At 38.7% G+C, this 24,521-nt stretch overlaps 1 protein-coding gene across 1 annotated transcript; it reads right to left on the bottom strand.

Moving 5' to 3' along the window:
- Positions 1 to 4,504: 4,504 nt before the first annotated feature.
- Positions 4,505 to 24,504, bottom strand: ICOS (inducible T cell costimulator). Its single transcript, XM_060015395.1, has 5 exons — positions 24,447 to 24,504; positions 9,101 to 9,439; positions 8,275 to 8,381; positions 6,916 to 7,000; positions 4,505 to 4,590 (listed from the first exon to the last, which is right to left on the bottom strand). Exons 1-5 carry the CDS (start codon positions 24,502 to 24,504, stop codon positions 4,550 to 4,552), a joined length of 630 nt encoding a protein of 209 aa, XP_059871378.1. The 3' UTR covers positions 4,505 to 4,549.
- Positions 24,505 to 24,521: the final 17 nt, after the last annotated feature.

Below are 24,521 nucleotides of genomic sequence, written 5' to 3' on the forward strand. Positions count from 1 at the left end.
CAAGATGACACTCTTAAGCAAGGAGGTCAGATCCTAGGAGGACCCTGTGTCCCAGGGTGCTGGACGCAAGAGAAAGGGACCAGAAGGAGCGATAGGTAGCAACTTAGAAGCTAAGTGAAGAGGGTGATGACGGGATTTTCCCAAAGGTGTAGGCAGATTCAAGGAGCAAACAAGGGAGGATGAAGCACCAGGGACGAGCAACAGTGGGAAACCAGGCTTTCCCCTAGCGCCGGTAGGAAAAAAGGGTGTCTGAACTGGAGTTACTGGAGATATAAGGAAGTGAGACAGGGAAGGAGCAGCTGGCAATAAAGGGTATCGAACCAGTAATCACTGTAGGCAATCAGAACTTAACACAAAGGGCAAACTCTGGGAATCAGTACAAAACACAGGCCATAGGTTAGGCATCCCAGGCCAAGGGAGCCACTGTGGCCCCCAGCTGAGGATGAATGAACCACCCAGCCTGGGCTGTTAGAGCCCAAACAGGGTAAAAAGGGCATACATGGCGTGGGAGCACGCAGAGTGGGGAGTCAGAGCCCTGGCAGAAAGAGGAAGCTATCATGGGGGGCAGGGGATGTCACCGAGATGGGAGATTGGTTTCATACTGAGGCATTGATCAAATAAGTGAACATATTAAGGATAATAAGAGGCAGGTTTCTCAATGTCATAAGAGGAACAAATAATAGAAAGGAATAAATCTAGAATGAACTCTGTAGTGTTGTATTAGAATTAAAGGCATAGGTATGAACTCATGGATTTCAACATGTACAGATATAGGTACAGAAATCAACACAATTGTAAATGTGTATATGTATGCATATATACGTATATACATACACACATTTACATCTATACTTAAGTATACATATTATATATACGTGTATATTTAAATCCACACGCATACACATATGCACACACATTTACCTCTGAATTTGTGTGTGTGTGGTTGTGTGTGTCCCAGTTCTGTCCACTGAGGATCCCGGAGCAGGGAAATCGCAATAAGAATGAGCATTTACTAATGCTTAAATCTTGGCTTCTAAAAACCATTGTTCACTCAAAGAAACCAGGACCCCTTCGGAAAACAACTGATTCCAGCACTGGGACAGGGAAAAACACGAGCTGAGCCTGGAGGATCTTGTTCTGCCAGAAAGCAAGGAAGTGCTGAAAGAATGATGGGGCCCTGGTCAAAGGATACCAGAGCCAGTTTGAATAGGCTCCTGCTGGCCAAGGATGGGACAGTTTAAGCATCAAAATGGATCATGGGCTCTAACTCCCAGGACAATGCTTGACAGTGAAAGGTGGATTTCTTTGTTCACAATTTTAGCATGATCTCCAAAAATAGCCTAGAACAATAACAAATGTTTTCCCTTTGAATAAAATAGGAAATCATACATACATATATATATAGATAGATAGATATATGGACAAATGAATAACTTGACACTTTGCTGAGGAACAGATGACTCACAAAATTTCAAAGTACCTCCCTATAAACTGTTACTATAAAGAGGAATAGAGTTGGGAGGGTGGGAGGGAGGGAGACGCAAGAGGGAAGACATATGGGAACATATGTTTATGTATGACTGATTCACTTTGTTATAAAGCAGAAACTAACACACCATTGTAAAGCAATTATACCCCAATAAAGATGTTAAAAAAAAAAAGAGGAATAGAGTTACTTTACAGAGGAGAAGCTTGACAGATACTAACTTAGTCAAGTGATCAAAATGAATGTTATCAGTAACATAACAAGTTGAGATTTTGAGCCACCTGATAAGATGTAATTAAAGGAAAGTAGCATCGTTTCTGTGTTATTTTGGCTAAAGATCAATAACCTGATTTTAATTATGGAGAAACATCAGACTGATACAAATCAAGGGACCTTCTGCAAAATAACTGCTTGTAATCTTCAAAAGAGCCAAGGCCATAAAAGCCTAGGCTGAGGAACTGTACAGACTGACATTCACAACAGAGATGTGATAACTAAATGCAAAGGGAGATTCTGGATGGAATCTTTCACATAAAATACATTATAAGGACACCTGGAAAAACTTGAATGAAGTCTGAGAATTAGGGGCAGCAATGTAGCCATGTTAATTTTCTGATGTTAATGATTATATTGTGCTTATGGAGGAGAGTGTATTGTTTATAAGAAATATATACCAGTCAGAGGTGATAGGGCCTTTAGGTCAGAAACTTAGAAAAATAACAGTCCTTTTGCTGGCCTTCCAACTTTTTTGTATTTGTAGTTGTCTCAAATTAAAAAACAAAAAATAGGGCTTCCCTGGTGGCACAGTGGTTGAGAGTCCGCCTGCCGATTCAGGGGACATGAGTTCGTGCCCTGGTCCGGGAAAACCTCACATGCCGCGGAGCGGCTGGGCCCGTGAGCCATGGCCGCTGAGCCTGCGCGTCCGGAGCCTGTGCTCCGCAACGGGAGAGGCCACAACAGTGAGAGGCCTGCGTACCGCAAAAAAAAAAAAAAAGAAAAGAAAAGAGGAACTGTTCCAAGCAGTGTAACGATCTTTAAGAACAAGGTCAAATTTGCAAGTGCTGGCTGCAGTAATCATTTCCCTCCCCCAAGAAAACAGATATTTTCAGCTGAACATCAAATGTTTATTCTTTAGTTTCCTACTACTACAAAAATGTATTTCATAATTAGCTCCTCTTAAAACCAGTTTTTATTTCACAGAAACTGTATTCTTTAATAATTCACTTTGAAATGTACAGGGCTAAGGATGAGGATGCTTCAGGGCACAACTTGGACAATCAGGAGAAGCAGACCACATGAGAGTGGTCCTCCCCACTTGACACCCACGCAGAAACCCACAAACAACTCAGAGAACACCTCTGCCAAGACAGCCAGGTTGCCCAAGTCAGCGAAACACCGTACTTGATTCAAATTACACGTTCAGTACTGTACTGTACATATCCAGCATTACACATGCTTAAAATAAGTATGTATAATGACATATCAGGTATCACTTTTAAAGTAAACTATAAGCAGGCAACTACAAGTTTTAAAACTACTAAATAATCCTTTTTTTACCTAAGTTGGAAATATCGCTGCATACACATTGGCTGCTTCAGAAGCCTTGGGTATGCAGACAGGAAGTGGAGAAAGTATTTCAGCTAAGAATAATCACATGTCACATGTACTTAAGAATCTTTCCAGCTAAACCAAATTCAAAGGAAGACTGCCTTGAAGGGCCAGGGTCGGTTTCCAGGCTGAATGGTTTCTAGGAGACGGAATCATACAGATGTTCCTTGACACATCTATGCTCCTTCACAGATTCTGGAGGAAAATGCAGGCAAACCCACTCTGGTCCCCAGGGTGACTTCAGCCTTTGGGGGCAAGAGCACCTGTTTGTCCTGGCTAAGCGGAGTTTCTCAATTCTGGGAATTCCACCCAGGTCTGGATGGCTGCTCCAGGCTGATGGGGGCTGTTTCAACCTATAAAGCCCAGAGGCAGCGTGGCTATAGTTTGGCAGTGACCTCTAGGAATTGCAGGTTTCATGCTGAATAGATCATGTGTTCTATCTCCCAGGACAATGCTTGACAGTGAGAGATGGATTCCTTTGTTTGCTTGCAATTTTAGCATGATCTCCAAAACTAGCCTAGCTTGTAATTAAATAGCACCATGAAAACACAGATAACGGTAGAAAAGAATATCAAAAAATGAAGTCACTTTTGATTCTGGGCAATGTTTCCTACTACTGGTGTCAATGAGTCAGCAAAGTAAACCATTTGAACTGAATTTGGGAAAATAAGATATCTTTCTGGAGCAAAAAATATGCTTATTTAGGGAGAATATAGGCAAGTTATATTCACTAGGCTGCAGCTATATATATGAAACTAAGCAGCAGAAGGAAAAAATGTAGACATAGCTCCCAACTCAGCATATCTGTCAAGTACTTATGTGGAAGTATTTTTAAAAGGAAAATCGAGGGCAGAAGAAGGCACCTAAATTGCTTGTGCAGTGGTCAACTGGGGTTCAGAAGTTGGAGAAGGGTACTGTGTTCCACTGTATTAGTAGGCTATCCTTACACAGCCACACCTCAGAGATAAAATTACTGCAGTTTTGAAGCATCTCCCTCTACTGCCTGATTATAAAAGGAATGCTCCACCCTACAGAAAGAAGAGGTAGCCTGTTAGTGAAATGCAGACAGACTCTGGCCCTCAGCTGTCCATTTGCTTTGCAGATTCCATACCCTTGACATCTTTAAAACATTTTTATAGATGTGTTTGTTCTCCTGGCTGATGCATTGCTTAGAAGCAGATCTGAAGACAGGGTTTCCATCCCAGTGAGGTCCGTTTGTTGAGCACACACAAGCTGGGCTTTCTATAAAGCTAGTTGCGAGAGGGTATTTGTTTTGAGAGAACTCTAACGGTACTAAGGCAGTCTGTTAAAACCCCTATTGACTGATATAGTCACTGGTCCAGACGGAACAAAACATCGGCAAAAGATGTATGTAGTCAAATCAAGTCAGACTCTCTGTGGTCCAGGAAATAGAGAATCTTGCTCTTCAAGTTGGAGGGAACTGGCCAGTGCGGCTCATGCCTGGGTGCCAGAGAGTTCCAAATTACGGGTCACATCTGTAACAAAAATTTAGCATAAATTCTTTAAAAGCTCTCCATGTGCCAATCCCCTTCAGCAAGGCTTCCCCTTTCCTCTGCCTCTTGTAAACACGCACACACGCATGCACACACGCACACAGGCAAACACATACCCCGTCCAAACTCTTCTTTATGCTTCAAGACCGAGCACCATTTCCACATTTTCCATGGAGTTTTACCCAGCCCACTCTTTTTTTTTTTTTTTTTAATTCATTCATTTATTTATATTTTTGGCTGTGTTGGGTCTTCGTTTCTGTGCGAGGGCTTTCTCTAGTTGCGGCGAGCAGGGGCCACTCTTCATTGCCATGCACGGGCCTCTCACTGTCGTGGCCTCTCTTGTTGTGGAGCACAGGCTCCAGACACACAGACTCAGTAGTTGTGGCTCACGGGCCCAGTCGCTCCGTGGCATGTGGAATCTTCCCAGACCACGGCTCGAACCCATGTCCCCTGCATTGGCAGGCAGACTCTCAACCACTGCGCCACCAGGGAAGCCCCCCAGCCCACTCTTGACTCTTTTTGCAAACTTTGTCTGAACTCTACCGCTTTGCAATTAATTGAGGACTTTTAACGCTATCACGTGACTCCACCCTCCATGCAAACATATTACCTCTCCCAGTGACATTATAAACTGAAGACAAGGACTGTCTTAGGGCTTCCCTCCCTCTACCCTCTATACACATTACTCAGCACGGTGTTATTCACATAATAACAAATATTTGACAGAGGTGCTGAGTCATGCTCTGCCTGGAATTGTTTATGTGTAATGCTGTCGGAATACAGAAGAAAGACCCTGCCTACCCTCAAGAAGGTAGCCCTACACTAGAGCTACACTCTGGCCTACACTCTGGCCATTTTCAGTTACTATTTGTTTACATGTAATTGCAAGATATATGCTAGGCTTGGTAGATCGGGCATGAAACTACCCCCCTCTGATTTCAGCTGCACCACTTCTGAGTATGCTGACTATTCTCGCAAAATAGCCCCACCCTGCATTTCTCTGCTTTTCTGCCTCAGGGCTTTCTCTGAAGGCTTAAGAGCAGCCTCATGGCATGCACAGAGCAAGACTCAGGAACAAAGGAGATTAATGCATCCTGCAGGCAACCCCAAGCCGGTGGGGATGGGAGCCGATGGATAAATGCCCCATTTGCCATCCTTCAGAAGAACAATTCTGGGAGACATCTGTATACTTCTCAGAAGTCCTGTGGCCTCTAGCTGAGATCTTAGTAATGCGACCTTCATCTGCTTTCTGCCTTTCCTGTCTCCCTCTCCCTGTTCCCTCACCCCTTCTTCCTTCCAAATAAACTACTTGCATCCAAGTGTCTGTCTCAGGGTCTGCTTTCAGGGACCCAAATTAAGAGAGACACATTATTACAAGCACAGAGATTGAGAGAAAAGATTTTTTTTTTTCCAATAGCAGAATAATGAAACACAAGCTCTTTGCTAGTGTCAAAGCTATGGTGTCAACTCTCTGGAGAACCAAAGAATCACCGAACACCAGAAGAAACATCAATTTCTTTCATCTAAAAAAAAATGAGGGCTAAAGGAGATTCAGCCCCTTCCCGCGCTTTAATTCCATGATTACAGGTGTTTTGTGCATCCCTTTTATACAAGTCCTTTACCACTGAGTGGTGGCAAAAATGCAGTGGCTTCTGTCTCATTATACACCTTCCATCACTGCAACCTCAAAGGCATAAGATTTACAAGAATGGATATTTCAGACTTTCTGGGATGGTCCTCAACTTAAGAACACTGCAGTTGACAACACTCACTCTGAATGAAAAAGGTCAAAGTCCCACCTAGCTGACTTCCACAGCCATCCAATTTCTCTAACCATGCACATTTTTTACGTTGAAATAACAATATCTTCACCAATTTCTCCTTCTTCCCCTTGGGAATACCAGCCCAGATCTTTCTTCCAAATCTCAGTCGAAAACCTTCATATCTTTGTATCCCCCACAGTGCCTCACTCAGTAATTTACACTAAAATGATATTCAATAAATCTCATCGTGTGACTTAATGAACTTTTTAACAAGGAAGACTTAGAATCACCCTAATTTTTAAAATATCGATTGGAAGATTGCCTTGATACCATAGGGGTTTATGAACTTTTTGGTTTTTTTAATAGTGGTTTACAAACATGTTTTCAATGAACTAGAGAGAGCATAAATTCAGTTAAAATGAAAATTTGACTTTTTACAGAAAATACTAGAGACATTTCCCCTTCCTTTAAAATAAAAAATTTAAATTGTAGGCTTCATGTAAAGAACGCTCTTCCCTTCCCAAGCCCCCATGTGTCACTGTACCTGTGGGTCCAGGCTTTTTAGCAGTGTTCACTGCTGCCATGAACATGTATTCACTATTAGGGTCGTGCATGCTGGAAGGATACTTCTGCAAGAAAAGTCAGAAACGTGGTTTGTCATCTGCTCTTCCCCATCTCCATTCCTGTGGGGGATGTGTTTGTGTGTTTGTTACTGTTTTCTATTCTTTGTTGAAGCAGTATATGACAAAGTGTTATAATGTGACTTAGGCTCCTGACTTTAGGCTAAGTAGGAGAACAATATGAAAAGGGCTTTAAATAAAAACTGTTTCTGCTCAATGTGTTTTCTCATTTATGCCTTTACTGTTCCTTCCCCAGTAGACTTAGACCACAGGGCTTATCTTCCTCTCTTCCTTCTTTATCTCTCTTTCAAATTCCCTTCTGACACAGATATACACACCGTATGGCCAACCGTCACACTATGGATACACTTGAGGATGCTAACACCCTTGCATAATATGCAAAATGGTATAGGTTCTTTGATTGAGAACCCGTTTTGTGATAGACTAAAAAGAATATCCCCTGGCACAGAGAGATTTTGGTTGTTATCGGTGTTGTTCTTCTTTCATCTTTCTGCCTAGCTTTTCAGTGGTTTTCTTTAAAAGCAAGGAGTCCTAATAAGTTACCATGTAAAGAAGCTGTCAATTTCCTTCTCAACTACTGATGGTGCCCTACGAGATTTTCTCACTGACTGTTTTTTAATTGACTGGTTGTGGAAAATTTTGTTTCATCTGCCCTGACTTTGGAAACTTAGAATCAAATTTGCAGCCCACATGTAATAATTTTTAAAAGTCGGAAGCATCTATTTTTATCTTTTAACCCTCCTCCCTCCTCCCTGCCTTTTTGTCTTTCTGTGGCCCCAATTTCCTTATCTTTTTTGAGTAATAATAATGACATATCTCTTTGTAAGCCACTGAATTCCTTTTGGAATGAAGTGGCTATAAAGTAAAAGAGCTTCTGTTCCAAGTTAGTCGTTTAATTAGTAGGCATATCTGGAGGAAAAGAAATCATCTACCTGTTGATCAAATTACTCTGGCAAGAGCAATACATACTTTGATGAGTAAATAACTGCTCATATTCCTCAGTAAAGCCAGTGCAAGAAAAGATCAATGTTGCTCACCTTTTTTTTTTTTTTTTTTTTTTTTTGCGGTACGCGGGCCTCTCACTGCGGTGACCTCTCCCGCTGCAGAGCACAGGCCCCGGACGCGCAGGCCAAGCGGCCACGGCCCACGGGCACAGCCGCTCTGCGGCATGTGGGATCCTCCTGGACCGGGACACGAACCCACGTCCCCCGCACCGGCAGGAGGACCCCCCACCACTGCGCCACCAGGGAAGCCCTGCTCACCTTTTTTGTAAGCCAACATGTAAGGACACATCCAAAAATGCACACTACAACAAAAGCCGCACATCCTATGGGTAACCAGAACTTCAGCTGGCAACAAACCTGTGATTCTGGGTTGGAAAAAAATTAAGGTGAGGAAAAACTCTCAGAATCAAATCTTCTCTTTCAGTGCTGAATCACAAGTTCACTTAACAAATTTAAAAGAGCTGTTTAAATTAAACAGCTTGCCATAAAGCTTGCCTTCGTTACAATCATGAAATCCAGTCAACAGTAAATAAATAACATCATCTCAGTATGATAGCAAGGATCCAGAAACTAAAAACGAAAAGACTCTATGCACGTATATGTCTATAAATGTGGTTAATAGAAAAGACTTCGCTATCTATGTTTTTGAAAAAGAATAAGTAGGAAAGTAAAGGTATAAAACTATTGTTTTCAATCATCTCACTTAATTCCACAATTCACAGCACAAAACCCAAACCTTAAACTTTAGGTGAATAGAAGCACAGCCATTAAGCCATGGGTTTGGATATTTCTCCTAATTTTTTTTCCTGATTTTCAATGGCACGTGTGTTTTAGAGACAACGTAACCTATTTCTAACTCAGCAGTCTATATGATTAAATTTCATATTACTGATTAATATAATTATTTTTATTATTAATAAACATCCTTGTATTGATATATTTCATCATAAATTATTGCCTTCAATTGCACCGAAATGAACTCCAACACAAGAGATATTTATTTGTTTAACTGTTTTCATTAGTGAGAAAAATTGTTAAAATGCCTATGTACTCTTAAGTCTGGAAGATTAAAACAATGTCTTACCGTAAATATTCAAATATTCTTTGCTTAGAATATCTACTTGAAAAGGAGGAGGATCAAAAATTGATAGTTTGCAGATGTAATAGCTGGCATGAGAACTGTCCAAGTTATACAGAAAAAAAGAGACACTGTTATTGGATAACTGAAATTGACAGACGTTCAGATTCGTGATGGACACCTTGTCTCCGCTTCCCTTTGTTTTAGTGAGATCACAGAGTATATTATTTCCTTTCAACAACTGCATTTTAAATTGTTGGACAGTATCAGGGTATTTGCATAAAATTTGTACACCTCCATTGTGAAATATAAACATCTCAGACGTGGCAGAAGCATTGAATTCTCCTGGATAAAAAAAAAAAAAGCAAAAGTGACATTTTATGATTCTGTTGACCTAATCATTATATTTGAGCACAAAAGTCATCTCTTCTCTTCATAAAGTCACCTTTATTGCAACAAAATGAAGGAACTTCACAACCAAAAAATAGAACATGAAGGTAAAACTGTGTCTTGGGAAAAAACCTAACTGGAGACTTGTTTATCATATATGAATATATAATATGTAATATATTAAATAACATATTTACATAGTATGAATCAAACAGAAATTGTTCCTGCCTTTGGGCAGATTTCATATTGGAGACAGATGATGGATAAATATAAAGTTATGCACCATAATTCATGCTAGGAATGGAGTACTATTCAAGTAAATGTAGATGGAGTCACATTTTGATTGGAGAATCAGATAATGCCACTTGGAGAAAGCGACTTTGAAAATTGAAATTGAAGGAGGATAAGCACTTCAGTCAAACAATGAGAGATTTGGGGAAAGACATAGTTTAGGGAAGAAACATTTTAAAGCACAAAACAGCTTAAACTAAAAATGAACGGTTATATAAGAGTATATATTTACACTATACCCTCCCGCTAGAGAGTGAAAGAACAGATGAATCATTTTCAAATGATAGAAACATGTCTTCTCTGAACCTCATCCATTGAGAACTGAATCAAAGTCTGATGATAAAGGTAAAGACCCAGATTTTTGTTTACTTTTTCATTTTTTAAAATAAAGTTTATAGGAAACCAAGGTTGTTTTTACAAGCTACATGGGGATCACAGAAGAAGGAAACTGAAATGGATTCGGCCTGGTTGCAGATTCTGAGTTATTCAGTTACAAGTTCAAACAACTCTTTGCCTTCCTTTTTCTTTTTCTTTTTTCTTCTTCTTTTTTAATATGACTTTTAATAAGTCTCATGCTGAAATTGTTTGGGAAAAATTATTAGCGTGACAGTTTTTAGCTTAAATTTTGAAATTCCTGTTTTTATTCTTGAGAAAACTATGTAACAAGTACAAAGAAGTTTTAAGGAAAAATATTACCTACTCCTCCTTTTCCAGTGAAATAGAAATACCATTTGTGCATTTTTGCTCTTTACCTTCCAGACATATACTTATTTTATATAGCAAACCTATTCCTTTTGTTCTTCTATTGGCAGTTAATGTTATCATAAACATTCCATTTTTTATGTAGTCATCATATTTATCCTTTTTAATGGCTATATAAAAGGGCATAATGTTCATCTATCATAACTTGTTAAAGCATTCTACCAATGTTGACTGTTGGGGTTATTTTCAGCGTTTTGATTTTATGTAAATATTTTGACATGTGGGCAAAATATTTAAAGACTCTGAAAACACTCTGTACCGCCATGTTGCTTTTGGAAAGAACTGTTCCACTTTATAACAGGACTAGCATTACCCTCCTGGATTCACTTGTCATGGCTCTGCTTACACCAGTGCGTTCATTTTATTTAAAATCTACCATAGTTACTTATTTTTCCTAGTACCTGTAGGCTTTAATTTATATCTCTCATATTGCTAGGGAATAGATTTTCAACTTGGGGATTTGATTGTGAAAACACAAGCTTTCTAGTTTTCAGTATGGTGGTCCAGACTATTCAAACTAATTCCCACACCAAAACAACCAAAAATGCTGAATGAAATGTCTAAAAATATTAATGTAAAGGATTAAAGAGCTGAAAAAAAGAAGAAATTACTAGATTAAATTTGAAGAACCAGAATCCAGAGAGATAAGCAAAGGTTAGAAGTTGCTTTTACTTCGAGAGCATGTGCTGTTCTCCCAGATTCACACTTCTGTTTTCATGTCTCAACTCCCAGAGTCTGAAAGTGAGAAATCTAGTAAAAGACATTCTCCTCAATAAGCTCCTCAAAATCCCAAAGCGCTACATCCTTGCAATACAGGTTAAACCAGAAGTAAACCAGCCTTCATGCAGATCATAGCCCACCTTCAAATCACTTCAGTGGTCCAGAAAATCTTAATAATTGAACTTTGTCTAAGGTGATTTTGGATTATTATTACCCCTAAGCTTTTGAAAGTAAAAATGCAAACTATTACAGAAAGAAAAGGTTTACATCCTAGGCTTCAACTCATATCTACAAATAATAATTATAATGACAAGCATACCATAAAAAATAATCAGACATGCAAGGAAACAAAACAACCACAGAAAAAACAGACTCCAAAAACAAATACACAATTATATATTTAAATTATCAGATCCCCCAAATAAAACAATTGAGCCTTCTGTGTTTAAGGAAATAAAAGACAAACTTGTAATAATATCTATAGATCACAGGAAACTTAAAGAAAAAAAGTCAACTAATTTGAAAAAGAACCAACTAGAATTGGCAAAAAAAAAACCCACACTGAGATTAGAAACTCAGGAGATAAGTTAAGAGCATATTAGATGGTTAAACAGAGCTGTTGAATTGGAAAATAAAACACAAGCAGATTTTTAAAAAATATACACATCTAGACAAATCATAATAAAAATCCTAAAAACAGCCAGGGAAAAGAGACTGACTACCTTCTAAGAAGCAACTGTGAGACTGACAGGTGGTATCTCAACATCAACAGTAAAAGTCATGATACAGTGGAATTATACCTTATATCTTTAGAGTACTGAAAGAAACTGTCAACCTAAAACACACTGTCTAGGAGGCTAGAAAAGGTGTATGTAACTTGAGACTTTGACAAATGAAGTATGCATGTTGTGATTTCTTGCATAATGACCAAAAGAATAGAAACAGAATATATAACCCAAATGAATATCTCAAAATTCAGTATGATGCTTCTGTATAAAGGGGAAAAGGAATTGGAACCGGGAAGGAAAACACAGGGTGGAGAGCCTTCTGTGGGCTGACAATGTTTTACCTCTTGACCTGTGATAATTGTAGGAGTAAGGTAGTATGTCTTGTAACTATTCGTTAAATTGTACATTTATATTTTTCCACTTTTGTGAGTAGATGTTTTGTTCTAGAATAAAATAGTTTTCAAGTATAAAGAAGAAAAATAATGCTTGTTTCATTTAAAGAACTGAAAGTAAATATAAGCAAAAGGGAAAGGGGAAAAACTCATCACATGAGAATAGGTGCAACCTACATTAGATTAAAGTGAAAGATAATTTGCATGGGGACTTATTTGTCTGAAAGTAAATTATGTTGCACTACTATTGCTTTGATGCTTGTCTTTACTGTCTATTGCAGAAGATAAAATCAGTGAGCTGGTTCACAGTTCCTTTAGAAACGTTCAGAGCAAATTTCCCAAGGACTTTAGAATGGCAGCATGTAAACCACAAAGAGATCTTGGAACAAAAGTGTCTGCGGCCACCTCGTGCACACACAGACATAGAGGCATTGTCTTCTGCTTCTGAAGATGATTTTGTCAGCAGCTTTTTCTCCTTTGGGGCCCACACTATGACCTATAACCCAATGCAAGATGAAATATAATGGTTAGCGGTGCAGGGTGATAGAAGTGCAATGCAGTGGTTCCCAAGGAAACCAGAGGAAAATTCTGGCTTTGCCATTAGCAAGTCTCTGTGACAAGGATACCTCTCTAGACTTTAGTCTCTTCAGCTGTGAAATAAGGAAGTAAGACCAAGACATCTTAAAGTTCTTTCCAACATTTACTGTCTATGGATTCAGGATGAGAACGTATCTAGATGAGACCATGAACAACTAAGAGAGCTACTAGTTTGCTGTTGGGTTCTCCAGAGGAGAAACCATGTTTCCATAATACTCTCTCTGTCCCAGCATCTTACTGGGCTTTTCCATGAAGTCAGGAGGAATGAAAATTAATGAGACAATCTTCCTGGCCCATAATAGCATTTAGGTATGGCAAGGAAAACACTCCAAGTTTTTCTTGAGTGACAGTGCCATTGACATCAGAGGAGTAACTGGAGATCCCAAAGTGTCATTTCTACTGGACACTCTTAGTTATTCATTTTACCCTTTTTAATCTAAAAACTACCTAGGTCACCTTTTTATTATTAAATGTGGTGACAAGAAGCCTGACTTAAGTGTCCACATACCCGATGCTTAAACTTTCCTTCTATTTGAATGTTTTCAACTAAAGGAATCAGTTAGGGGATTTAATCAATTGCTTCATAATTACTTTGGCACCTGTAGAACAGATATGCTCAAATACCTAATCACAAAATCTCCTTAGTCTTTGATGATATTTGAAAAATAGTATCAAAAGGAGATCATCCCTATAATCATGACTAAAACATTTAATGGATAGACAGACAATTTAAGGAAAATCTGAATATGTTAGTTCCTTATAACTGCTGAAGCAGCTAGAATCTTTTCTACACCTTCCCTGGATGTTCTTATCTCCAAGTCTAATATTCAGTCGGGAGTACTGGTACGATAGCACCATTTTTTATACCCTGTGTCTGCTTTGATTGGGTGTCAAATCTCTTTGGTCAGTTCCCCTGTCATACCAGTAGTTGAAAATTACGACTATTCCCCTCATCGATCTCTTTCTTCTTGTTCTTTCTTCCCTTATATCAAGCTTAAAATCACTCCACATACCACTTTTTAATATAAAATTATCCTCCAAAATATTCTCTCACACTATCTTTGATATGTTCCTCACTCTCCCTACCATAACCATCTCCATTTCCAATCCCCATAAGCTCTCATATACAGTCTGTACATGTTTCAGACATCCTGTAAACACCCCTACCTTCACACTTGTGTTTCCTGTAACATGATTCAACTTCTGCCCAGCGTCATACACAGTCAAGCCTAGCAAACACACAAGTCATACAGCAAGTCCAATTTTTCCACATACAGACAGCTGATGACCCAGACAGATTAGATTATTTGTCCGAGGTCACACAACTTCTTGGGCAGATGAAAGATTTGGGGTACAGTCTGAGGTTGAAGTGTCACTAGCAACAGCAAGAGGAAGTATAATGGAAGCAGGCAACCACGTGAAGCTACAAAGTGGTCACTATAGACTGAGTCTTAAAGGATCACTGTTGAAATCCTTCTACAGGAAGAAAGTCTAATTTCCTGCCCCTCTCTTCTATTTCCAGTAGAATCTACCCATTTCTCCATCTAAGCTGCAACTGGTCCAAACCAGCATTATCTCTCTCTGGGATGAAAAGAGCTTCCTAACTTTCTGCTCTCACTCATGCCCATTCACCATCCACTCTCCTCAGGGGAACCAGAATAATCTTCTTTATAATCAGATAGTATACTTGCCCTGTTTATAAAACACCCAGGGCCTTCCCATCTCATTTAAAAGAAAATCTAACTCTTTACGCTACTTTCCATGACTTGCATGATCTACCCTGTCCCCCTAACACCATTTTATACCAGTCACTCACCACACTGCAGTCACACTGTTCTCCTTTCTATTCCTCAAACACAAGAAGTTGGTCCCCAGGGCTTTGAATGTGTTGTTTCTTTGCCTGGAATGTTATCTCTGATTTTCACATGGCTGCTTCTCACTTCTCCAGCAACCACTGACCACTCAATCCAAAACACACCACAAGTCATTTTCTAGCATATTACCTGAGGTTGCTGTCTGCTTTGTTTTCTTGTTTACTGTCTGGCTACTCCACTACAACATAAGCTTTAAAATGAGAGACCTTGTTGATTTTATTCACAGATTCATCCCAAGTATCTACAATAGCACCTGGTAAGTAGTAAGTCACAATAAATATGTATTGGATGGTTGGATGGATGAATGGATACGTAGATCTCAGTGATGTTATAAATCTGGGGAGATAAAGCATAGACTATAGAATATAAGAATCAAAAGGGCTCTTAAAAATTATTCAGTTAAGCCTTTCATTTTAAATTGTACCCTTAAATTTATCAAGCTAAACTGGGGCCAGAAAACTGAGTATCTTTCCCAGGATTACGTAGCTCATAGCTGGGACACGATCCCAGGGTTAGCTATGGCATGTTGCCTTTCTTCTGCAGACAAGTCCGTGCAAATATACAATCAACTTCAAAAGACACCTCCTCGACTGGGATGTCAGGTTCTAATGAATATTATCTGGCTGAGCTATAAAGAAGCACGTTCTTTAACTATTATAAATATCTACCAGGTTCATAAAGACTTGTTTAGATGGTTGACTATTCTCTTGGCTCTTTTGTGTCTATAGAAGGGAAGACAGGTTTAAACCTGGTTATTATTTGTATCCTCTAAAGTGCAGAATCATTAAATTTGCCCAATGGATGTCCAGGACAGGTGCCTCTGAACCAATGATTGTTTTAATACATCCAGATGTTTCATAACCAGAGCATGTTAGTGATTTGCAATAGAAACACCATGCTATAAAATTTAGCATTTAATGCATTGCTAAAAACACAAACAGGAATATGTTCTCTTGAATCCTGGTGATGAGTCTAAAAATCTGAATATTCAGACTTCATTTTCGTTTTGCTACCATATCTGTTTACTTCTTGTTGGTGCTCCTAGATTATTAGTACTCTAGAAAATAGCTGCTATATCTTAATCACATTGATTACCATGTCTAAAGGGTGTAATCTTTCCAATAGAGGTTCAAACCTGTTAACTGCTGCTATGATTTTTATAACCTTACTGTTGATATCAGCAGACTAAGGTTTCAAGAGTAAAATCAGAATGTTTATATCAGATGATTCCTTTAGATCTTCAAAATTTTTAAAAGATAAAAGCATTTGCATATTCTTTGGGGGGAGCTGTTAAGAAAAAAGTCTCTGAAGAAAAGGGTCATTCAGCTGAGAATCGCATTATGATTCAGAAGTTTATTTACAAATTGATTCTTCTACGTCTAAACTATTTCATTTCTTCAGTGTAAGATTGTCTTGATAGAACCCATCCTGCCAGGACTCTTTATAAGCAATTGTATCATGCCTGGTTGAAAATCTTTTAGCAAAAGCACTTAGAAAACCCACACAGTGAAGGGGATATGAGACCGATCAGCAATTTCACTTTATTCTCCTTAACTCAGACTTCTAACCACAAACCTCCACAAAGGTCTGAGTGATCGAAAGATAAGAGTTCCTGAGTTTGCAATTATTGATAGTGTTTATTAAAAATATTTTCTGTAATCCAACAATCATAAGCTTTAGCTTAGCACAGCACATGAATGTGACATAAGAAATGAAGTTCTAAAAATTGCAATGTTTATATTAGGGTTTTGTTACATTTGATCTTTTCCTAAGAAATTCTGGCATTTAAAAAATATGCTTTCTACCCCTTTTTTTTTTTACCTCTCATAAAACCACTGTCATTTCTTATGCGTCTACTAGCTAAAACTTTTGGAATCTTGATTAGCATATTTTTATATATGCATAATTTCTATCTTTACATTATTATTCAAAGGCATCCATAATCTAAAATAGTGATTGAAATCGGTAGCAAGGGTAGGCAAAATAAACCCAATCCCAAGTCTTAACATTTGCCGAAAAGGAAGTCAAAAAAATGTGAAGAAAAAAAGTAAGGAGAAGGTTAAAAAGGCAAAAGACTCTGAGCACACCTGCACGTGCACACGCACGCAGACACACACACAATGTGTGACTTTTTTATTCTCCAAGGAACTCTGTAGAGGGGGTAAAACAACTTTGATGCTCTAAAATGCATAATTTTTTAAATGAATGATTGATTTTCTCCTCGTAAAAACTGATTTTCTTTGTGAAAATGGAAAAATCCCAAGGGTGTTGTAAAACTTTGTAGCGATATTTACAAAGTAATTAGAATAAACTCTACTCTCTACTCCAGTAACCCACACCTTCATCTCCAGCCCACTCCTTCCCTTGGCTTAGTCCCTTATTCCCAGTTTCCTTTCAATACCTCTATCTGGATGTGTCCCCTGACACATCAAGACTAACATTTCCAAACTGAACTCAGCATTCACTCACCTAACCCAAGTCCTGTCCTTTAAGGCATCAGGACCTCAGAGTCTTCCTCATTACTCCCTCTCTCTGACTGTCCTGATCCAATTGGTCACCAAGTCCAGTTGACTCTAGCTCATGGATGGTTTTTCCCCATTCCTATTGCCAAACTAGGACTTTTTCACATCTTCCTTCATCTGTTGAAGCATCTTCTTGACTGGCTTTCTCAACAGCAGTCTCTCCCTCCAAATCCATTCTCCATGCTGCTTGCAAAATTGTGTTTCTAAAAAGCATTTCACTGCCCAGTTTGAAAATATTCACTACCTTCTTGCTTATGAGGTAAAAAAATAAATCAATTTTCTTGGAATGACACAAAATCCTTTCACAATCTCAGGGACCATATAGCTTCAAGCTACGCCATACTTTTTGGCCATTACTTTCTCATTGTTACTTCTGTCCCCATAGACTAGAATATCCCATTACCCCTTTATTTGCTTAGAAATCCTCATTCATTCTTTAAGAACCACTTTAAAGAACCGCTTTGTCCCTGAGACCCCCAGACAAAGACTCCTATCTCAATGATTTCAATAAAGCTTTGTTTATACCAATATATTTATAATGTGTATGAGCTTAGATCATAATTATTTTTGTCTGTCTTCCTCACTTAAACGTAAACTTCACAAGGATAAATACTGGATCATGGTCACAAATAATCCTAGGACCTGGAATATATTAGATGCTCAATAATAATAAATGAATGAATGAATAGAAGAATATCGAAGCTGAGCATGGTTGGTAAATGTCCTGCAATGAGGTGAGGAGGTGAGCAAGAAAAACAGAGCAGGGGATCCAATTTACCAGATAATGGAGGATGCTTGTTTCCAAGTCCAAAGGCAAAGTCTCACACTGAATGATGCCCAACCAATTGTCTGAAGCCCAATAGTTCTGGAGTTATATAAACATCTAAGCTTTCAAAAACTTCCAAATAATAATAATAATTGCAACTTACAAGCATTTGCATGTTTCCCATGTATTAAGGTTTCCAATTCATTACATGCAATATATCATTTGATGTTCATAACAACATTTGACATCAGATTTTCTATTTTTATTCCTATTTTACAGGTGAGGAAACTGAGGCTTCAGTAACTGGCCCCAGGTCATAGAGGCAAAATGTGGTGGAGCCATGATTTGAACCTAGACAATTTGACATCAGAGTCCACATTTCTAAGGAGCCTCTTAGTCCAATGATCTAGTCCAACCCCTTAATTTTATAGAAGCTGAAGCACAGAAGCTAAAGAGACTTGCTAAGAAAAGAGAAGAAAAAGAAAAAGAAGCTTTTAACATTAAGCTAGATTTGGAAGTTATTTTCAAGTATTTCTTTTCCTTCAAGATGTATTGGGTGTATAATTGTCCCAAATACTTAAAGTAGTATTTACATTGGTGCCACATATGTATTCTATGACTGAAAATGTTACTAGGCACCAAAAAACATATAAAAATTATTTATTTGATGTGAAAATACATCGTTTAACATACCTGTTTCCCTAGACAGCCTCATTCATGGATCATTGTGTGTTGAGCTGCCCTGTGTACTTAAACCTGCAACAAAGTCTGGGTCCTTGCTCTGATGGGATCTAAATTCTTGATAAGTATTCTGTAAATTATCTGCCTGTAGAAATGTAAAAAGATGGATTGACATCTACAAGAAACTCTATTATAGTTAAATGAGAGCAAACAGGAACTACTAGGAGATTTTGCTTGTCTTAGTACAAAATGAACAAAACTTGAATTGTGAGTGCAGTAGAGGTTTTGTTTCTTGCTTTTTTCATGAATGAACTTTTTTCTGTGCTAAGCCCTAGGAGAGTGTAAATGGTGGTTATAAAAGTTTAATTTCTCGGGCTTCCCTGGTGGCGCAGTGGTTGAGAATCTGCCTGCTAATGCAGGGGACACGGGTTCGATCCCTGGTCCGGGAAGATCCCACATGCCGCGGAGCAACTAGGCCCGTGAGCCACAACTACTGAGCCTGCGTGTCTGGAGCCTGTGCTCCACAACAAGAGAGGCCATGACAGTGAGAGGCCCACGCACCGCGATGAAGAGTGGCCCCTGCTTGCCACAACTAGAGAAAGCCCTCGCACAGAAACGAAGACCCAACACACCCAAAAATAAATAAATAAATTAATTAATTAAAGTACCCTTAATTAAAAAAAAAGTTTGATTTCTCATATTCAAAAAGGTTCCACTTAAGTGACTCTTTGTTGCCTGTTGGAAGTGCCACGTCTATGGCAACACACTCAGAAAAACAAAAGACTTTCAGAACTAGTGGTTGACTGACTCAAAATTCTTGAGTCCATCACCTTCCTTTAAAGACAAACTGCTTCTTCTTAGCTTTTCCTCATGCAAAGTAGATGCAGCCATCAGTATGTTATACGAGAGCCAGAGGAGGTCCATAGCCCAACTTCTGACTCTCTCTTTAAACTTGCAAATCTCAGTCTGTTTCAATCGACCATACAGGCCAAACTGGAAAAAAATTTCTTGTTGACCAACAGCTTTCATTTGTGTTACATGTTTTCTACATACTTAAGTTCCACTTTCCAAAGTATAATTCTGAATTTTCCTGAAAAGGTATTGAATGCCACATTCTTATTTTACTTAGAATGACGAAAACGTGTCATTTAATAGACTCAATTTATTAGAAGAGCAGTAGCACCGAGATGCCATTTATGGAGTAAATGGGGTCTTTTCTTTGGGTATTGAAGGCTACAAATGATTGGTATATATATGTGTGTGTGTGTGTGTGTGTGTGTGTGTGTATACATATATATTTATATATGTATGTGTATGTGTATGTATATACTGGGCTTTGAATTTGCAAAGCCCAGTACATCCTTTTATGTATAAAACTTATATTCTTAGGATAGGGAGACAGCATAAGCTGTGGGTTTTGCTCAGTTTACAACTGTGAATGCTGAGGCCAATTTTTTTTTACGTCAAACAAGTCTATGGATACACAGTGAGCAAAGCTCAGATGAGAATTGAGGTCCTCCCTACACACCTACATTTTGTTTCTACCAAGAATGGGAATATGCTGCTAGCAACTTAAAAACTGTAATATTCCATTTCATCTGAGGGAGTTGTTAACAGCCATGGCAAGTTATGAAATTCATTTTGCTCACTAATGATGAAAAAACAAGGATCTCGAGATCTTACATAAAAATAATAGGCATGTCTAAAAAGAAGGAAAAAAGACAAAGAAAAAGATATGACTAAACAATTACTGGGAGAAAATATCCCCGAAATTTAAAAAAACCCAAACACCTGAAGTCTGCAGATTGAAAAGGCTAACTCAATCTCAAGCAATGTTAATGGAAACACTCACAGAACTAGGCATATCCTAGGGGAATTCCCGAATTCCCTTGTTGAAATGAATAACAAGATTCTAGTGATACTTTGTAATCTACTTGCAAAGTAATGAGAGGCAGACTAACATGGAACTACTCACGTGCAACCCTAGAAGCCAGCATACAGTGAATGAATACCCAGAGACTATTAAAAGAGTGCAGTCCAGGAATACTACTCCCAGAAAAGATATTAGTCACCCAACAGAGTAAAGGAAGACATCTTTACCCATGCTGGAATTCAGAGTTTGAGGTATCTGAAGAAAATAATGGAAGTCTTCTGATCATTGGATCGGAACAAGGATGACAAGACAGGAGCAGATGGCAAGAGTGATGCTGCCGCTGAAAAAAGGTGAAGTGAGTGTAAAGAGTTCTTGAACCAGAAGAGAAACACTGTCAGAGGAAACTTAGCAATGATCTGCAACTACAAGTTTTCAGTTATTTCAACAAAACCCATGTGTGGGGCAGGGGTTCACTAAGGGGAAAGCAAGAGAGTGAAAAGAGAACATTCCAAAGTTTTCACGTCACTGCGGGGGATGGGAGGTGGGGTAAACACGTCAAGCAAGGCTACTGTCATTATTTACTTTACTACAATAATAGATATTCAATTAAGCTGCTCTGAACATGATAATGAATTAGTCAGCTAGGACGTGTGGTCAACCTTCCAAATTACAGAGGGAAAGAGGGGAGTTAAAAGAAACTTCCTCATACCGACAAAAATAAAAGAGAATACCACAACCAAGGAAAATAGAAATAAACATAATATTGAAGGAGTGAAATCAACGTAGGCTTCTTCTGCTGAGCGAGGATGCCCTGAATTCATCTATTGAAAGAAAAGATGGACAATGTGGATTTTTAAAATTCAGCATGAACACTGGAAGGAGGTGCTGGGAGGGGCTTAAATGTCAACTCAGCTCCGCAGGACTCTCCCTGAGCTCTGGGGAGGGGCAGGTGCTGGAAGCGCCAAAGGGCTGGGTTTTTTGGAGGTGATGGAGTTCAGGAATCACTGCTTCAATGCCTGGGTGACAAAATCAAGGCTCAGAATGAGCCTGAGGGTTACCCTTCCAGCTTCCACCCTGAACATATCATTAGACATGCACATATATTAAACACCACCCAACCTTGGTCATTCCCACTCCACTGCTTTTAAAGTGGTCTTTCCCAAACCAGAATTCATCAGGTCACCCACGTGGTCTCCACTGCCCATAATGTCTAGAAAGAGTGTCTTCTAAATGCAGACAGAGTGTCTCATTTTTCTCAGATCCTTTTACAATTAAGAGCCTCCTATTGTTCCAGAATCATTAAAAGAAGATGACTTTGTTAAGTTTTACACTGAGATCAATAGAAGACTGAGAATCACCAAGATTTCTTTCCTCTTAACTCACCAACCAAATAACAAAACTGATGAGAATTTCTCTCCTCTGAGATTCATGTTATATCTCCACTACTTCAACATGGTGTGGAAAGAATGTGATTATTGGAATCAGACATATTTGAATTCTAATCTTGGTTCTGCCACTGATTACTAGGTAACCAAACACTTAGCCTTTCCTGGTCTGAGATTCTTCAAACATTAACTGAAAGTAAGAATGCCTACCTCTTCATGGAATGAGAAAGCCTACATAGTTGGGAGGATTAAAAATATGCCAAAGAAAGGATCTGCAAGAGCTTAGTTGACTTCAGTTTGGTTCTTTACTTTGCATTTAGAGCCTTTCAAATGGTAGTTGCTGGATACATGCATTATGGTGATATTTTGAATATGAAGATTGTTCAGCAGTTCACTATCTCCATCTAGCCATTTGTGCGCCAGTTTTGCCACCTGTCAAATAGGATAACAGCTTGCCCATGGCATGGTTTTCTGTTGATGAGGGGGAATGTTGGTTTTATTCCATTAGAATCCAAGATAAATATCATTCCAGAAGTACAATTTATTCATCAGCTTTATCTGCCAACTAGAAATAATTCCACCTAGGCTGGATCAGTCCTTCCACAGTGGTAACACCATTGCTAATTCAAATCTCCTGAGCATAATATCACCACCATAAGTGCCTAAATGGGTTTGGCATATTGGATGCTTTTTAGCAGTACAAACCCTTCAATGACTTCAACGAATGTTCTTGGAAGAAAATCCACAATCCTTCACATGGTGCATATGGTCTGAATGGTCTGGTCTCTGCTTTCCTTTCCTGCCTTATCTTACACCATCCCCAACCCCTTTCCTCTCTGTACTCAGGCACGTCCACTTTCTTCCAGCTTCCTGACTTACTTCATGCCTTCCTGCCACAGGTCCTTTGCACTTACTCTTTTCATGATATGGAATGTTCTTACCCACCATCCCACCATTCTCCCCATTTATTCCTATTTGTCCCCCAAGGCTTAGCTCAAGTGCCACTTCCACAAGAAAGACTTGGATGAACCCATCCCCCAACCACACCTCCACACCCACCAGTCTATGCAGGTTTCTTTGTTACATCCTCTGACAGAACTGAGTTCTGCCTGTAATTGTCATTCATTCATGGGATTATTTGATTAATGTCTCTCTCCCCGCCATTCAATTAGCTTCATGAGAGCAGGGGCTGACCTGGTTTTGCTTATCATTGTACACACAGCAGCTGGCACAGTACCTCCTGCATGGCAAGTGCTTGGTGCTGAAAGAATGGATGAGTGAATGAATGAATGGTTATCAATTCCAAAGCTATTCCTTTGTTGCTCATGCAGCTAAAGGATTTCATTGGGTTGTATAAAAGCCAAAGTTTAACAAGCAAGTGGCCCCAAACTGCCCTTGGGACCTTAAGTAGATTCTAATTCCTCTTTCCTCTTTATTTAAGAGCATTGGAGCCACCTTGAGCCACCACAAGATCAAATATTTGACCAATACATTTTTGTTTTTTAATTCTTTGGAGAGAAAAATAAAGTCTATTTTTGGTACCACTGCAAAACTTATTTCTAAATAAAGTTACACCTACTAAAAGTTCTCTCTGCACTTTTAGTGTTAGTAGAACTTCCCAATGTAATATAATTTCACTTTGCTTTTTCTCAGCCTCAAGAACATGAGACTCAGACTTGAAGATGAAACAAAAATAATAGAAAATGTACCAAGTAAGAAGCAGCAGAAATACATATTAATTTCATTGTAGGTAACATTATTTAAAGTATTCAAGTAGAGTGTGATATATACCATGTAAGAGAAAGAATTGAGGACTTCAGAATGATTTTTTTAATGTCTACAGAGGCTAGAGAGTGTTTTTACATTATCCACTACTCCGTAGCCTTTTAGAAGGACCTTGACATTAGTGTCGAAAAAACTCTGTGGCAGCCAGGGAGTTTCTGACAAAAGACCACCCAGATAAGACTAAAATCAAAATCCTTCTTTTCAAAGCCCTTCCATCTTATTTTCTCCTTCAGAAGGAATCCCCAGCCCAAATGCCAGGACTACTTAATTTTCATTCTTTTGACACAAGTCATTTTGCCTTTCATCTCTCTCTGAGAACAGTAAGCCACTCTTCTACTTTATCCACTAAAAAGTAACTTCAAGCAGGTAATTTAAAGTTTTAATGATCCAATGAGACATTTTTCTTCATCTTAAAACAGTGACATAAACATCCTTGGCCATGGACTTGGGCTCTTCTGTAATCGTTCTTACTTTCTGAAAACAAACAAAAAAAACCTTTCTATTTGGTGCCTAACTTTTCCAATTGGTTTTTCTTAATGTTCACTTGAATTATAACTTAATAATAAATATTCAGTAGGTCACTTACCTGTTAGAACTTCAACTTGGAAGCAGAAGAGAAAGAAATACCAGAGATCTGACTTCATGTTTGCCAGAAACAAAC

This window comes from Delphinus delphis, chromosome 7, assembly GCF_949987515.2.
Source record: "Delphinus delphis chromosome 7, mDelDel1.2, whole genome shotgun sequence".
Taxonomy (NCBI): domain Eukaryota; kingdom Metazoa; phylum Chordata; class Mammalia; order Artiodactyla; family Delphinidae; genus Delphinus; species Delphinus delphis.